This window comes from Zea mays, chromosome 8 (genome assembly GCF_902167145.1).
Source record: "Zea mays cultivar B73 chromosome 8, Zm-B73-REFERENCE-NAM-5.0, whole genome shotgun sequence".
In the NCBI taxonomy this organism is placed as follows: domain Eukaryota; kingdom Viridiplantae; phylum Streptophyta; class Magnoliopsida; order Poales; family Poaceae; genus Zea; species Zea mays.
The window spans coordinates 3,244,132-3,262,228 of NC_050103.1; the positions used below are offsets into that span (position 1 = coordinate 3,244,132).

At 46.7% G+C, this 18,097-nt stretch overlaps 1 protein-coding gene and 1 long non-coding RNA gene across 2 annotated transcripts; one reads left to right on the forward strand and one right to left on the reverse strand.

Moving 5' to 3' along the window:
* Nucleotides 1–2,067: 2,067 nt before the first annotated feature.
* Nucleotides 2,068–5,074, reverse strand: LOC100282971 (uncharacterized). The gene is made up of 3 exons (NM_001159466.2): nucleotides 4,200–5,074; nucleotides 2,672–3,031; nucleotides 2,068–2,395 (listed from the first exon to the last, which is right to left on the reverse strand). Exons 1-3 carry the CDS (start codon nucleotides 4,818–4,820, stop codon nucleotides 2,201–2,203), a joined length of 1,176 nt encoding a protein of 391 aa, NP_001152938.2. The 5' UTR covers nucleotides 4,821–5,074; the 3' UTR covers nucleotides 2,068–2,200.
* Nucleotides 2,561–3,236, forward strand: LOC100278151 (uncharacterized). The gene has a single exon (NR_145440.1). It is a non-coding gene; the product is annotated as an uncharacterized lncRNA (long non-coding RNA).
* Nucleotides 5,075–18,097: the final 13,023 nt, after the last annotated feature.

Here is an 18,097-nt window from a genome sequence, read left to right on the forward strand (position 1 = left end):
CGGGAATTAATTATTCCCGTCAGCCGCCGACGGGGATAACCTTATCCCCGGCAAGGGATGCCTGTCGGCCTGAAACCGACGGGAATAAGCCCTAAATCGACGGGAATAAGTAATTCACGTCGGTTTAGGGCTTATTCCCGTCGGTTTCAGGCCGACGGGAATTAAGTGAATTCCTGTAGTGGTTGGCTCCTTGAATTTTCATTAGTGTGATCTAACATGCCACATCACATCAACAATCCGTTTATATGTTACAAAAGTATATCTTTAACATGTATAGCTTAGCATCATTTAGTAGTGACAAACTTCCAAGATCCCATCTCCATGGCTAGAGTTGCTGACTCTAGTGTACTTGTGGACTAAATCTTGTGTATCTCAACATAAAAATATATTAGTCCACCTAAATTGTCACTCATTCACCGAAATAAAGCAAGGACCTTTCACTCTCCCCTTTCTTGGTAATTGATGACAATTGTGCAAACATAGAGAAACTAAGCATAATTCAAGGTAGCACTTCACACTAGTATAAATTGCTACTTGGTTTGTTTTTTATGTCGCTTATCCAACTTTGAAACTTTATCATTATTATTTGAATAAGCACTATAAAACTTGATTTAGTAGTGATAATTTTCCCTACATGTGTGCTTTAATGATTTCGATTCAAGCTTACACATGCACAAGTATGAAATTTGTGGGAAGATTGTTACTACTAAATGATGCTAAGGTATACAAGATAAATATGTAACTTTATAACATGTATACTACTCATTTAAAACATAATAATGACGTGTCATACCACGTTAGAGCACACTAATGAAAGTTTGGGTACCCAAGTGACATAATATCAAAGTTCGGGGACCCGTGACACAGCATGCCAAGTTCAGGATCTCAAGTGGCTTCAACGTGGCAATGCCACGTTGGCATCCTGTTTTGCAAACCTAGCTTTAGATAGTTTTGCATGGGCCGATAAAGTTTCTGGACATGTTTTCTCAGTTTTCTGAGTTGGAAGCCTAAAAGATCTCCCATAGTTATGTAAATAACTCCCTAAATATAAATTTATGAAGTTTTGGAGAAAAACTTTTCTCCAGCTGTTATGTAAAGTCAATCTCTAAATTTACAATCTCCCTACAAAACTCAATTTTATCTATACATTTAACAACCTCGCCGGGACTCCCTAAAGTAACATTGGTGCTAAGTACATCACGAAAAGCATACTCTATCCACGTTTCCGTGCCGCCCCACCGCCCAGTTGACCACAAATCCATCTCCATCATATAGACGTCTTGACGTCACCACCGCCAGACAACCTCTTGTGCCGAGACACCGTCAGAGCATCTGTTGTGCTACCTTCACGTCGTCGCCACGAGGACCTCCTTGCACGGTGTGTGCCTGTCATAGCGGTCGTTTGGTCTTCCATGGACAGCTCCGATCTCCCAAGGCGTCAGAAAAGGTTGTTGATACTGATTTATGTCGCCAGCTTAATTTAAAATAGAAAGCAGACCTCCTTAATTTTTTGTTGACCTTGACAACTTTAAAAAGTAGCAATAAATAAATAAAGAATTGTTGGAGTACAAACATTTTTTACTACTTACAGTATTTTAGCAACTTCCTAGATATATAATTTAGGGCGCTAAATTTACATAACTATTAGAGATACTCTAAGTGACACATGCCAAGTTTCGAGGACAGCCGTCTAGTGCACTTTACTCATTCAGCAAATGATAAGATTTAACTTTTACGCAGTCTCTATTTGGATTAATTTTAAGCTAAGCACATATAAACGGAGTGGACGGTGAGCAAGGGTGATCTTGAAAAGCTAGTTTGGCTTTCCCACCTCCTAATCCGTAACAGTAAAGTAAAAGTAAAGTGCACAATTTCCATAATAGATAGCGAGAATTCTTAATTCTGAGAAGATAGGAGACGTAGACGTCGATTGATAGATGATTTTGACAGGTGCATTTCTTGAACTGTTGTCAACAATAGAAAGCGGCATGCGGGGAAATTCCGGTTTCTAGCGGCGGTAGGTCGTAGCCTCGTCGGTGCACATCAGTACACTGGCACAGACAGGGTAATGAACGAATAGGCTGGCCAGGCCATCTCAATTAAGCACGTTTAATTATTCACGCAACCATTATTATCAACCAACCCAACAACAATAGAGCTTGTTTCCATCGCAACCAACAAAGCGAAATGCTAGCTGCAGCTAGACGCCGTTGCCCTGCTCCTGCTTGGGGTGCAGCAGCTTGCTGATGTCGGCGGCGATGAGCTCCGCGTCCTCGCAGCTGCCGTAGATGCCCCTCCGCACCATCCCCGCGCAGTACAGCCCGTGGTCCCCCTTCCAGTGCTCCGGGTAGCTCCGCGCCGCCATCCCGTCGTCACCGACCAGCCCGTCCTCGCTCTGCGGAAAAAGAGAAGAACGCACATGCATGCTCGTTGTATTAGACGATGGCGCCGCATGCGCGTGCAACAACCGCAAAGATGACACCCGGCGCCGGGCTGACCGTGCTTTGCTTCGCGGCAAAGTCTGACGCATCACCAGGCAAGGCCACATGCAATGCAATGCATGTTTATGCAATACATGCTAGCTAGCTTTTTTGGCAGTGCAGATAGAGATAGACCATCGCGTGAAGATGATGCGGTAGTTAGTTAAAGCGTGCGGCGCGCGGCGGCGTACCTTGAGCCACCGCCTGACAGTGCTCCGGTAGCCGGTGGCGAAGACGATGGCGTCGAAAGGGTGGCGGCTGCCGTCCCCGAACTCGACGACGTTCCCGCGGACGCTCTTGACGGCGGCGGGGAGCACCCGGATCTCGCCGCTCCTGATCTTGGCGTAGGTGCCGACGTCCACGACGGGGTAGCCCGGGGTGGTGAGCTTCATGGTGAAGGGCCCGATGGCGGGGCGGCGGAGGCCGTGCCGGGACGTGTCGCCGAACACCACGGCGCACATGAGCAGCACCAGCTTGTCTATGACCCACACGGGCAGGTACGGGTACAGCGTCATCGCCACGTTCCAGATCTCCTTGGTCACCAGGTGGAGCTGCATATATGCGTGATTATTAGTTACTGCTGATCGGATTGCATCGATCGTTAGCAGTAGCGGCTGCGCATCATGATTAATTGATGGAAAACTTGGCATCCATTCCATTCCTGATGGAATCCTATACTATATAACTTCAAACTGCATTGTTCCCCATTAAAGATGGCAATGTGCCTCCATCCTCAATTTCTGGTGGAGAATTTCTTCATTATAGAGCTAGTTTGGGAACCCTATTTTCCAACGAGATTTTTATTTTTCTAAGAAAAATTAGTTTATTTTTTCTTGATAAAATTGAAATTCCCCAAACTAGCCATAGAATGGGAATGGAAAAGTTTCTTCTCTACGGGAACGCGGCGGAAATTTTTTCCCGACAGGAAAATTCCTGTTACCATCGCCATTCCCCATTGTCTAATGGCAGCCTAGTCAAACGTGTCTCTATGTAGCGTTGCACGTTGGTGACGTATGTTGACTGCTACCGCGTGGGGGAACAGTCACACGTTCTGTAGCGTTCCAGGCAAGATATGTCAAGGTTACCTAAAATTATGCACGCATGTAGTTGGAAGAGGAATAGTCAATGGCTCGATGAAGCGGCAAAGAGCGATCCTAAAATATATACTGACTTTTATCTAAGTAAAATATGATTTGCAAATCAAACTAGCAGTGCTGTGTAAACTAAACCAATATAATAATAGAGATAGAATGATCTTTTTTCTTAAAAAAATATCCAGTAAAAATAAAAAGATTATTTTGGAAACATGGTATTCCCCTATACTATCGTGATCGTGCTTGGATTTTATTCACCACACGGGAGTATGGACATAAAGACGACATCGATCGAGACGCAAAAATACGATTTCATAATACTCGTATATATACACGACACTCACACTACGACAGCATAGGATTATATATGCAATGCAAGCAGCGGAACATAGGATTCGGGTGCATGCATGCACCATCTGTCAAGCAGTGCCACTGTCATGCATCATGCATGACGCCACGGTCGCACCAGGTCAGGTCTTGTTGTGCTGCCTGGCATCTACTAGCTAGCAGTAGACATCCCATCGATGACCATCTGTCGAGCCAGGCATATGGTAACGACGCAGCAAGAGACTGGCCGGCGTACCAGATCGAGCAGCAGGGAGTATGTTCGTTACAGGTTACTGACCTCGCCTCGGACGACGATGGAGGTGACGGCGCCGGCGGCGGCGAGGTCGTAGGCGATCTCCATGCCGGAGTTGCCCGACCCCACGACGAGCACGGCCTTCCCGCGCATCCCCTCGGCCGACCGGTACTCCACTGCGTGCATCACCTGGCCGGGGAACGCCTCCAGCCCAGGCACCTCCGGCAGGAACTTCTCGGCGTTCTCCCCGGACGCGACCACCAGGAACCTCGCCGCGTACCGCTCGGCCTGGCCCGTGCCGAGGTCCACGGCCTCCACCTCCCACCGCGCGCTCGCGGGGTCGTACCGCGCCGACCGGACCTCGCGGCGGAGGCGCGGGCGGACGGCGAACCGCGCGGCGTACCCGTCCAGGTACCGCGCGAAGTCGTCGCGGTGCAGGTACGCGGGGGCCTCGGCCGGGTGCGGCGCGTGCGGCAGCGCGCAGTACTTCTTGGTGAGGTGGAGGTGGAGGCGGTCGTAGGCGCGCTTCCGCCACAGCGACCCCACGCAGTCGTCGCGCTCCAGGACCAGCGCCCGCACGCCGCGCAGGGACAGGCACGCCGCCACCGCTAGCCCCGACTGCCCCGCGCCGACGACGATCACCTCCTCCTCCGCCACCGCAGCCATTGGGGGAGGCGTCGTGTGCACGTGAAGAGACAAGGTAGAGTGTGGTAAGCAGGAGTAGTAAGCAAGCGAAGGCCCTGGCCCTGGCCCTTTTTAGTCGGATGCTTCACCTCTGAGGCTCTGACTATATCTATATGGAAGACGAGGAGAGGGTTGGTGGAGCGGCGGAGGCGCCTCAGGTGGCGTGGCGTGGTCCGCGCCCGACTGTAGAAGGACCACCGCCGCGGTGGCCCCGCATGACATTACCATTGCCAAAAATGTCTTGAATCTTGTGGTGGCTTTGCGTTGGATTTTCTGTCATTCCTGGCTGTATCGAATGCGTGCATTTGCCTGTGGTTTTAAGAGCATGGCAAAAATGGTAGTAGTAAACACGGTGCCAAAACTGGCAGCTTTGTACCGTTACCTCCGTCTTTGTCGATTTTTTTTGTTTGTTATCTGATACCGTTGGGACAGCACATGATGAAGACGGGTAGGAGAGCAAAACATTTTAAATTGTTATCTATTAATTGCTATTAGCTATGCCAAGATAGCTAATGAGATAGCTGCTAGCTAGTTTCCAACAAACAATTAGCTCGATTCATATGGATCTATCCCAAACTATTTGTTAGTAGCTATCCATGGATTGAGATCTAACTAAGGTCTAAAAATCCTCAACTAAAATTTAGCTAGTTAAAAATTTAGCGTCATGTTGTTTGGACGAGTAAAATACAATTGCGGTCCTTAAACTTGTCTCTTTGCGTATAATCTGATCCTAAAACTAATAAAATATATCATTTAAGGATCGGGTCGGGCTTCTGTTACGTCCCAACGGGGCAAAATAGAACCAGTTGAACCGTGTCACGCGCGAAGTCAGCGAGATATGGGTCGACGATGGAGCGCGGGTGCACAGCCAGCACGACATAACCCTAGCATCGTCCTCCTGCACGACCGAGAGCTAGGTGCTCGGGCGCCAGGCAGACCCGATGCAGAAGCCACACCTAGGTGTCGCTGTCAGTACATGCGCGCGTTTATGTTGTGTCGTGGCCGGTACAACCACCTTACCGGCAAACTCCCCAAAATTGTAGATCTTGCTAGGAGTTGGAGCACCAGCAGCATTCCTGCAGCAGCAGGAGGTACGAATGTAGGATCCCGCTGGAAGCACACGAGCGAGCACGAGACAAAGAAAGAAGATGGCACACACGAGTAAGTTCCTATTGTGTGCGCACGGCCTCGCCGCCGGCCAAGCTCCCTCCACGATGAACCGACGTTGGTGTTTGGTGTACACATTCACGGGTTTCGATCCGTTAGGACGTAACAGGAACTTGAACGGTAATTTGGCACTTAAGAGACATACTTGAAAGTCGCCTAGAGGGGGGTGAATAGGGCGAATCTGAAATTTATAAACTTAAGCACAACTACAAGCCGGGTTAGCGTTAGAAATATAAGCGAGTCCGAGAGAGAGGGTGGAAAACAAATCGCAAGCAAATAAAGAGTGAGACACAAGGATTTGTTTTACCGAGGTTCGGTTCTTGCAAACCTACTCCCCGTTGAGGTGGTCACAAAGATCGGGTCTCTTTCAACCCTTTCCCTCTCTCAAACGGTCACTTAGACCGAGTGAGCTTCTCTTCTCAATCACACAGGACACTAAGTCCCCGCAAGGACCACCACACAATTGGTATCTCTTGCCTTGGTTACAATTGAGTTGTTCACAAGAAAGAATGAGAAAGAAAAGAAGCAATCCAAGCGCAAGAGCTCAAATGAACACAAATGTCGCTCTCTCTAGTCACTATTTGATTTGGAGTGATTCTGGACTTTGGAGAGGATTTGATCTCTTTGGATGTGTCTAGAATTGAATGCTATAGCTCTTGTAAGGTGTAGAAGTCTGAAAACTTGGATGCAATGAATGGTGGGGTGGTTGGGGTATTTATAGCCCCAACCACCAAACTAGCCGTTTGGTGGAGGCTGTTGTCGCATGGCGCACCGGACACTGTCCGGTGCGCCACCGGACACTGTCCGGTGCGCCACCGGACACTGTCCGGTGCGCCAGCCACGTCACCCGGCCGTTAGAGTTCGACCGTTGGAGCTCTGACAGGTGGGGCCTTCTGGCTGTCCGGTGGTGCACCGGACAAGTACTGTAGACTGTCCGGTACGCCTTCTGACGCTGCTCTGACTCTGGCGCGCACTGTAGCGCATTGAATGCGGTTGCAGTCGACCGTTGGCGCTGAAGTAGCCGTTGCTCCGCTGGCACACCGGACAGTCCGGTGCGCCACCGGACACTGTCTGGTGCCTCACCGGACAGTCCGGTGAATTATAGCGGAGCGCCCTCTAATTTTCCCGAAGGTGACGAGTTTGGAGCTGAGTTCCCTAGTACACCGGACACTGTCCGGTGGCACACCGGACAGTCCGGTGCGCCAGACCAGGGCACGCTTCGGTTGTCTTTTGCTCTCTTTGTTTGAACCCTTTCTTGGTCATTTTATTGGTCAATTGTGAACCTTTGGCACCTGTAAAACTTATAATCTAGAGCAAACTAGTTAGTCCAATTATTTGTGTTGGGCAATTCAACCACCAAAATCAATTAGGAAAAGGTGTAAGCCTATTTCCCTTTCAATCTCCCCCTTTTTGGTGATTGATGCCAACACAAACCAAAGCAAATATGGAAGTGCAGAATTGAACTGGTTTGCATAATGTAAGTGCAAAGGTTCCTTGGAATGAAACCAATAAATATTACTTACTAGATGCGCATGGATGGCTTTTCTTCTTATTAACATTTTGGACCACGCTTGCACCACATGTTTTGTTTTGCAAAATGTTTTGGAAATTCTTTTCAAGGTTCTTTTGCAAATAGTCAAAGGTAAATGAATAAGATTTTGAGAAGCATTTTCAAATTTTGAAATTCTCCCCCTGGTTCAAATGCTTTTCCTTTGACTAAACAAAACTCCCCCTTAATGAAATCCTCCTCTTAGTGTTCAAGAGGGTTTTAGATATTAATTTTGAAGAGGGTATACCAATTTGAAATTATATCAAAATAAGATACCAATTGAAAATTCTTTTCTTAACTCAAATTTGAAAGACTACATTTTTGAAATTGGTGGTGGTGCGGTCCTTTTGCTTTGGGCTAATACTCTCTCCCCCTTTGGCATGAATCGCCAAAAACGGATGCTTGAGTGAAATATAAGCCCTTTTAAACTACTCTCCCCCCTTTGGACGTAAGTAAAGGAGTGAAGATTATACCAAAGTTGGAGAGTTAGTGCGGAGCGACGGCGAAGGATGAATGATTCGATGGAGCAGAGTGGAAGCCTTGTCTTCGCCGAAGATCTTTCCCTTTCAATCTATGAGTGAGAGCACCTAGAGGGGGGGTGAATAGGTGATCCTGTAAAAACTTGAAACTTAAAGCCACAAAACTTGATTAAGAGATAGCACAATGAAGTCAAGTGGCTAAGGAGAGCTCTTGTGAAGCACAATAGACACAGTGAGAACAAGTACAAGAGACACGAGGATTTATCCCGTGGTTCGGCCAAGTACAACACTTGCCTACTCCATGTTGTGGCGTCCCAATGGACGAGAGTTGCACTCAACTCCTCTCAAGTGATCCAATGATCAACTTGAATGCCACAGTGTTCTTTTCTTTACTCTTTCCCGTTTGCAAGGAATCTCCACAACTTGGAGTCTCTCGCCCTTACAATAAGAATCAAAGTGAAAGCACTAGAGTAAGGGAGGGAAGCAACACACACAAATCCACAGCAATACGCACACACACGGCCAAGACTTGAGCTCAAATGAATATCACAAGGTTCTCACTAGAACGGAGCTCAAATCACTAAGAATGTCAAACGAGTGCACAAAGACGAAGTGTGAATGATCAAGAATGCTCAAAGTATGCTTGGTGTACTCCTCCATGCGCCTAGGGTCCCTTTTATAGCCCCAAGGCAGCTAGGAGCCGTTGAGAGCAATCCAGGAAGGCAATTCTTGCCTTTTGTCGACTGGCGCACCGGACAGTCCGGTGCCCCACCGGACACTGTCCGGTGCGGATTTCTTTCCTATTCTGGCGCAGCCGACCGTTGAAGACTTGGAGCCGTTGGCGCACCGGACACTATCCGGTGCACACCAGACAGTCCGGTGCTCCCATCCGACCGTTGGCTCGGCCACGCGTCACGCGCGGATTGCGCGGCCGACCGTTGGCCCGACCCACCGTTGGCTCACTGGACAGTCCGGTGCACCACCGGACAGTCCGGTGAATTATAGCCGTACGCTGTTGACTTGATTCCCGAGAGCGGCGACTTCGCCGCAGCCGACTCACCGGACAGTCTGGTGCACCACCGGACAGTCCGGTGATTTATAGCCATACTCCGCCGTCGAGACCCGAGAGCATCCAGTTGACCAGACGCCAGCCTGGCGCACCGGACACTGTCCGGTGCACCACCGGACAGTCCGGTGTACCCAGACTGAGCAGAGTCTTGGTTGCTCGAGCCAAGTCTTTTCCAATTGTGTTTTCTCTGATTCTAGCACTTAGACAAATATGTTAGTACACAAAAACCAATGTACTAAGTCTAGAATCATACCTTTGTGTTGATTTTCACTTCATCCACCATTTGGCATAGTTTCACACTTAAACCATTTGTGTTGGCACTTGATCACCAAAATACTTAGAAATGGCTCAAGGGCACATTTCCCTTTCAATCTCCCCCTTTTTGGTGATTTATGCCAACACAACAAAAAGCAACTAAAGGAAGTGCAACATCAATGCAAATGAGAACACAAATTTGTTTTGATTCAAATTTGGCATATTTGGATCATTCTTTGCCACCACTTGGTTTGTTTTTGCAAATCAAACTCAATTTCCTATCTCTAAGTCAAACACACTTGTTGAGGCATAGAGAGAGGTATTCCAAGAGAAATTGATCAAGAATTCAAAAACTCCCCCTTTTTCCCATAATCAAACATTCTCCCCACAGGAGACCAACTTCTGACAATAAGAGACAATAAGAGTATTTTGACAAATCAAAAGCTCTAATTCTATTATTTTCAAAATTCTCAAGTGGTAGCTGATCCATTTCTTGCGTTGGCCTTATTTTCTCCCCCTTTGGCATTAAGCACCAAAACAGGATCAATCTTGGCCCTTAAACCCCATTGCCTCACCAAAATCTTCAAATAAGAGTAAAAAGGCAATAAGAATATGGAGATGAACTTGGAGTGAGTTACCCTCTCATCGGAGTGCAGTGGAAGTCTTGCATGGTCCAAGTTCACCTTTCCCTTTCAATCCACCTTTGAGACTAAATTAAGAAAACTCAAGCACACGGTTAGTCTCAAAGGGTCAAGTTGTAGCATTTCTCCCCCCAAATATGTGCATCAATCACACATGGACTTGTGAGGTCCGGGAGATCTTTTGCACAACTTGAGCACCATAAATAAGCAATAAAATGCATAATGGAACATGATCAAAGGCATAAGACACATGTATGCTCTATATCAATCCAAGTTACGCGAATCTAAGACATTTAGCTCACTACGCAGCCTACAAAAGGTCTTCTCATCTAAAGGCTTGGTAAAGATATCGGCTAACTGGTTCTCGGTGCTAACACAAAACACTTCGATATCTCCCTTTTGCTGGTGGTCTCTCAAAAAGTGATGCCGGATGTCTATGTGCTTTGTGTGGCTGTGTTCAACAGGATTGTCCGCCATGCGGATTGCACTCTCATTGTCACATAGGAGTGGGACTTTGCTCAGGTTGTAGCCAAAGTCCCTGAGGGTTTGCCTCATCCAAAGTAGTTGCACGCAATATTGTCCTGCGGCAACATACTCGGCCCCAGCGGTGGATAGGGCAACGGAGGTTTGTTTCTTAGAACTCCAGGACACCAGGGACCTTCCTAGGAATTGGCACATCCCTGATGTACTCTTCCTATCGACCTTACATCCAGCATAGTCGGAGTCTGAATATCCAATTAAGTCAAAGGTAGACCCCTTTGGATACCAGATCCCGAAGCAAGGCGTAGCAACTAAATATCTAAGAATTCGCTTAACGGCCACAAGGTGACACTCCCTTGGATCAGATTGAAATCTAGCACACATGCATACACTAAGCATAATATCCGGTCTACTAGCACATAAATAAAGTAGAGACCCTATCATAGACCGGTATGCCTTTTGATCAACGGACTTACCTCCTTTGTTGAGGTTGACATGTCCGTCGGTTCCCATTGGAGTCTTTGCGGGCTTGGCGTCCTTCATCCCAAACCGCTTGAGCAAGTCTTGCGTATACTTTGTTTGAGAGATGAAGGTGCTGTCTTTGAGTTGCTTCACTTGGAACCTAAGGAAGTAGTTCAACTCACCCATCATCGACATCTCAAATTTTTGAGTCATCACCCTGCTGAACTCCTCACAAGACTTTTGGTTAGTAGAACCAAATATTATGTCATCGACATAAATTTGGCACACAAATAAGTCACCATCACATGTCTTGGTGAAAAGAGTTGGATCGGCTTTCCCAACTTTGAAAGCATTAGCAATTAAAAAGTCTCAAGGCATTCATACCATGCTCTTGGGGCTTGCTTAAGTCCATAGAGCTCCTTAGAGAGCTTACACACATGGTCGGGGTACCGTTCATCCTCAAAGCCAGGGGGTTGCTCCACGTACACCTCCTCCTTGATTGGCCCGTTGAGGAAAGCGCTCTTCACATCCATTTGGTACAATCTGAAAGAATGGTGAGCGGCATAGGCTAACAAAATATGAATCGACTCTAGCCTAGCCACAGGAGCGAAAGTCTCCTCAAAGTCCAAACCTGCGACTTGGGCATAACCTTTTGCCACAAGTCGAGCCTTGTTCCTTGTCACCACCCCGTGCTCGTCCTGTTTGTTGCGGAACACCCACTTGGTTCCCACAACATTTTGCTTGGGACGCGGCACCAGTGTCCAAACTTCATTTCGCTTGAAGTTGTTGAGCTCCTCTTGCATGGCCAACACCCAGTCCGGATCTAGCAAGGCTTCTTCTACCCTGAAAGGCTCAATAGAATAGACAAAAGAGTAATGCTCACAGAAATTAGCTAATCTAGAGCGAGTGGTTACTCCCTTGCTAATGTCACCCAAAATCTGGTCGACGGGATAGTTCCTTTGAATCATCGTTCGAACTTGAGTTGGAGGGGCATGTGGTGCTTCTTCCTCTTCAACTTGGACATCCTGTGCTCCCCCTTGATCACACGCCTCCTCTTGAGGTACCTATTCGTCATCTTGAGTTGGGGGTGCACCGTCGTTGAGGAAGAAGGTTGATCTTGCTCCTTGTGTTCCTGTGGTCGCACGTCTCCAATCGCCATGGTACGAATTGCATCCGTTGGAACATCATCCTCATCTACATCATCAAGATCAACTTGCTCTCTCAGAGAGCCATTAGTCTCATCAAATACAACGTCGCTAGAGACTTCAACCAAACCCGATGATTTGTTGAAGACTGTATACGCCTTTGTATTTGACTCATAACCTAACAAAAACCCTTCTACAGCTTTGGGAGCAATTTTGAATTTCTACCTTTCTTCACCAGAATGTAGCATTTACTCCCAAAAACTCGAAAATACGAAACGTTGGGTTTGTTACTGGTTAGAAGCTCGTATGACGTCTTCTTGAGGAGGCGATGAAGGTAGACCCGGTTTATGGCGTGGCAAGCCGTGTTCACAGCTTCCGACCAAAACCGCTCGGGTGTCTTGAATTCTCCAAGCATCGTACTCGCCATGTCAATGAGCGTCCTGTTTTTCCTCTCTACCACACCATTTTGCTGTGGTGTGTAGGGAGTGGAGAACTCGTGCTTGATTCCTTCCTCCTCAAGGTACTCCTCCACTTGAAGGTTCTTGAACTCGGACCCGTTGTCGCTCCTTATCTTCTTCACCTTGAGCTCAAACTCATTTTGAGCTCTTCTTAGGAAGCGCTTGAGGGTCCCTTGGGTTTAAGATTTATCCTGCAAAAAGAATACCCAAGTGAAGTGGGAAAAATCATCAACAATAACAAGACCATACTTACTTCCCCCGATGTTGAGGTAGGCGACGGGTCCGAAGAGGTCCATATGTAATAGCTCCAGAGGTCTTGATGTAGTCATCACATTCTTGATGTGATGGGCACTTCCCACTTGTTTACCTGCTTGACAAGCTGCACAAGGTCTATCTTTTTCGAAAGTTACATTTGTTAGACCTAACACATGTTCTCCCTTTAGAAGCTTGTGAAGGTTCTTCATCTCCACATGTGCTAGACGGCGATGCCACAGCCAGCCCATGCTAGTCTTAGCCATTAAGCATGCATCTAGACCGGCCTCCTCATTTGCAAAATCAACTAAATAGAGTTTGTCGTCTAGTACACCCTTAAAAGCTAATGAACCATCACTCCTTCTAAAGACAGACACATCTACATTTGTGAATAAGCAATTGTATCCCATATTACATAATTGACTAACCGATAGAAGATTATAACCTAGCGACTCTACTAAAAATACATTGGAGATAGAGTGCTCATTTGAGATGGCAATCTTGCTTAAACCTTTAACCTTGCCTTGATTCCCGTCACCGAATATGATTGAATCTTGGGAATCTTTGTTCTTGACGTAGGAGGTGAACATCTTCTTCTCCCCCGTCATGTGGTTTGTGCATCCGCTGTCGATAATCCAGCTTGATCCCCTGGATGCATAAACCTGCAAGGCAAATTAGGCTTGGGTCTTAGGTACCCAACTCTTGTTGGGTCCTACAAGGTTAGTTATAATCGTCTTTGGGACCCAAATGCAAGTTTTATCTCCTTTGCATTTGGCTCCCACCTTTTTAGCAATCACCCTTTTATTTTTACATGAAAGAATGAATTTAGCATTGCAAGCATGAAAGATAGTGGTAGATCCATTAAACACTTTCCTAGGAGCATGAGACACAAAATTCCTCCTAGGTCTACCATTAATGCTAGAACTTGAAGCAATCATGGCTTGAGAGTCAAAAGCATTATAACTCCTATCATAATGAACATTTCTAGAATATTTCATAGCCATATTTCTACCATGCATAGAAGAACTAGAAGCAGTCATAGCATGTGAATCATAAGAAGCATTTCTAGAGAATTTCCTATCGCTATAAATGAAGGCATGATTCTTTTGATTGCTACTAGTCATAGGAGCCTTCCCTTTCTCCTTAGCGGGGATGGGAGCCTTATGACTTGTTAAGTTCTTGGCTTCCCTCTTAAAGCCAAGCCCATCCTTAATTGAGGGGTGTCTACCAATAGTGTAGGCACCCCTTGCAAATTTTAGTTTATCAAATTCATTTTTGCTAGTCTTAAGTTGAGCATTAAGACTAGCCACTTCATCATTTAATTTAGAAATGGAAACTAGGTGTTCACTACACGCATCAACATTAAAATCTTTACACCTATTGCAAATTACAACATGTTCTACACAAGAGGTTGATTTATTAGCTATTTCTAACTTAGCCTTCAAGTCATCATTGATACTCCTTAAGCTAGAAATAGATTCATGGCACGTAGATAATTCGCATGAAAGCATTTCATTTCTTTTAACTTCTAAAGCAAGAGATTTTTGAACATCTACAAATTTATCATGTTCTTCATATAAAAGATCCTCTTGCTTTTCTAGCACTCTGTTCTTCTCATTCAAGGCATCAATTAATTCATTGATTTTATCAATTTTAGTTCTATCTAAACCTTTGAATAAACTAGCATAGTCTACTTCATCATCACTAGATTCATCATCACTTGAAGAAGCGTAAGTAATAGTATTACAAGTGCTTACCTTCTTCTCTTTTGCCATGAGGCAGGTGTGATGCTCGTTGGGGAAGAGGGATGATTTGTTGAAGGCGGTGGCGGTGAGTCCTTCGTCGTCGGAGTCGGACGAAGAACAATCCGAGTCCCACTCTTTGCCAAGGTGTGCCTCGCCTTTAGCCTTCTTGTAAGTCTTCTTCTTTTCTTGATCCTGGTCACTATCATTATCGGGACAATTAGCAATAAAGTGACCAACCTTACCGCACTTGAAGCAGGAGCGCTTTCCCTTCGTCTTGTTCTTTTTGGGATGCTCCTTGCGACCCTTTAGCGCCGTCTTGAAGCGCTTGATGATGAGGGCCATTTCTTCCTCGTTGAGCCCCGCCACCTCAACTTGCGCCACCTTGCTAGGTAGCGCCTCCCTGCTACCTGTTGCCTTGAGAGCAATGGCTTGAGGCTCATGGATTGGGCCATTTAGTGCCTCATCAACATATCTCGCCTCCTTGATCATCATTCGCCCGCTCACAAACTTCCCAAGTATTTCTTCGGGCGTCATCTTGGTGTACCTAGGATTCTCACGAATAGAGTTAACAAGATGAGGATCAAGGACGGTGAAGGACCTTAGCATAAGTCAGACGACGTCGTGGTCTGTCCATCGCGTGCTTCCATAGCTCCTTATTTTGTTGACGAGGGTCTTGAGCCTGTTGTACGTTTGGGTTGGCTCCTCCCCCCTGATCATCGCGAACCTTCCTAGTTCGCCTTCCACTAACTCCATCTTGGTGAGCATGGTGACGTCGTTCCCCTCATGCGAGATCTTGAGGGTGTCCCAAATTTGTTTGGCGTTATCCAAGCCGCTCACCTTATGGTATTTATCCCTGCACAATGACGCTAAAAGAACAGTAGTAGCTTGTGCATTTTTGTGAATTTGTTCATTGATGAACATGGGACTATCCGTACTATCAAATTGCATTCCATTTTCTACTATCTCCCATATACTTGGATGGAGAGAGAACAAGTGGCTACGCATTTTGTGACTCCAAAATCCGTAGTCCTCTCCATCAAAGTGAGGAGGTTTACCAAGGGGAATGGAAAGCAAATGTGCATTGGAACTTTGCGGAATACGAGAATAATCAAAAGAAAAGTTCGAGTTAACCGTCTTCTTTTTCTCGTAGTCGTTGTCGTTGTCGTCCTTTTGGGAAGAAGAAGACTCTTCGCTGTCGTCGTAGTAGACGATCTTCTTGATACGCCTCTTCTTCTTCCCGTCCTTCTTCTTATGACTTGAGCCCGAGTCAGTGGGCTTGTCGTCTTTTGGCTCATTGATGAAGGACTCCTTCTCCTTGTCGTTGATCACCATCCCCTTTCCCTTAGGATCCATCCCTTCGGGCGATTAGTCCCTTTCTTGAAGAGAATGGCTCTGATACCAATTAAGAGCACCTAGAGGGGGGGTGAATAGGTGATCCTGTAAAAACTTGAAACTTAAAGCCACAAAACTTGATTAGGAGTTAGCACAATGAAGTCAAGTGGCTAAGGAGAGCTCTTGTGAAGCACAATAGACACAGTGAGAACAAGCACAAGAGACACGAGGATTTATCCCGTGGTTCGGCCAAGTACAACACTTGCCTACTCCACGTTGTGGCGTCCCAATGGACGAGAGTTGCACTCAACTCCTCTCAAGTGATCCAATGATCAACTTGAATACCACGGTGTTCTTCTTTTCTTTACTCTTTCCCGTTTGCGAGGAATCTCCACAACTTGGAGTCTCTCGCCCTTACAATAAGAATCAAAGTGAAAGCACTAGAGTAAGGGAGGGAAGCAACACACACAAATCCACAGCAATACGCACACACACGGCCAAGACTTGAGCTCAAATGAATATCACAAGGTTCTCACTAGAACGGAGCTCAAATCACTAAGAATGTCAAACGAGTGCGCAAAGACGAAGTGTGAATGATCAAGAATGCTCAAAGTATGCTTGGTGTACTCCTCCATGCGCCTAGGGGTCCCTTTTATAGCCCCAAGGTAGCTAGGAGCCGTTGAGAGCAATCCAGGAAGGCAATTCTTGCCTTCTGTCGACTGGCGCACCGGACAGTCCGGTGCACCACCGGACACTGTCCGGTGCGGATTTCTTTCCTATTCTGGCACAGCCGACCGTTGAAGACTTGGAGCCGTTGGTGCACCGGACACTGTCTGGTGCACACCGGACAGTCCGGTGCTCCCATCCGACCGTTGGCTCGGCCACGCGTCACGCGCGGATTGCGCGACCGACCGTTGGCCCGGGCGACCGTTGGCTCACCGGACAGTCCGGTGGCTCACTGGACAGACCGGTGCATCACCGGACAGTCCGGTGAATTATAGCCATACGCTGTTGACTTGATTCCCGAGAGCGGCAACTTCGCCGCAGCCGACTCACCGGACATTCCGGTGCACCACCGGACAGTCCGGTGATTTATAGCCGTACGCCGCCGTCGAGACCCGAGAGCAGCCAGTTGACCAGACGCCAGCCTGGCGCACCGGACACTGTCCGGTGCACCCAGACTGAGCAGAGTCTTGGCTGCTCGAGCCAAGTCTTTTCCAATTGTGTTTTCTCTGATTCTAGCACTTAGACAAATATGTTAGTACACAAAAACCAATGTACTAAGTCTAGAATCATACCTTTGTGTTGATTTTCACTTCATCCACCATTTGGCATAGTTTCACACTTAAACCATTTGTGTTGGCACTTGATCACCAAAATACTTAGAAATGGCCCAAGGGCACATTTCCCTTTCAATGACTTAGCATGAAATGGACTTGAAAGAACACATTAGTCATAGCACATGAAAGAGATGATCAAAGGTATATATATGAGCTATGTGTGCAAAATATCATTCAAAATTCCTAGAGTCAAGAATATTTAGCTCATGCCTAAGTTTGGTAAAAGTTTGTTCATCTAATGGCTTGGTAAAGATATTGGCTAATTGTTCTTTGGTGCTAACATATGCAATCTCGATATCCCCCTTTTGTTGGTGATCCCTTAGAAAATGATATCAAATGGCTATGTGTTTAGTGCGGCTATGCTCAACGGGATTATCCGCCATGCGGATTGCACTCTCATTATCACATAGAAGAGGAACTTTGGTTATTTTGTAACCATAGTCCCTAAGGGTTTGCCTCATCCAAAGCAATTGCGCGCAACAATGGCCTGTGGCAATATACTCGGCTTCGGCGGTTGAAAGAGCCACAGAATTTTGCTTCTTTGAAGCCCAAGACACCAGAGATCTTCCCAAGAACTGGCAAGTCCCTGATGTGCTCTTTCTATTAATTTTACACCCTGTCCAATCAGCATCGGAATAACCAATTAAATCAAATGTGGATCCCCTGGGGTACCAAAGGCCAAACTTAGGAGTATAAACCAAATATCTCAAGATTCGTTTTACGGCCCTAAGGTGAGCTTCCTTAGTATGGGTGTAAACGGTACGGATATTATCCGAGCATCCGACCGTCCGAAGAGGCTAATTATCTAGTTGGATAGTTTTTTCGGATATCCGCAGAATTTTCGAATTTCGGATTCGAATTCGGATGGTACAGTTCGGATATCGG

Coding starts and splice junctions, on each gene's coding strand:
- LOC100282971 (NM_001159466.2), bottom strand. CDS start 4,820: ATGGCTGCGGTGGCGGAGGAGGAGGTGATCGTCGTCGGCGCGGGGCAG. Junction 3,032..4,199: donor CCATCGTCGTCCGAGGCGAG/GTCAGTAACCTG, acceptor GCATATATGCAG/CTCCACCTGGTGACCAAGGA. Junction 2,396..2,671: donor CTGTCAGGCGGTGGCTCAAG/GTACGCCGCCGC, acceptor CTTTTTCCGCAG/AGCGAGGACGGGCTGGTCGG.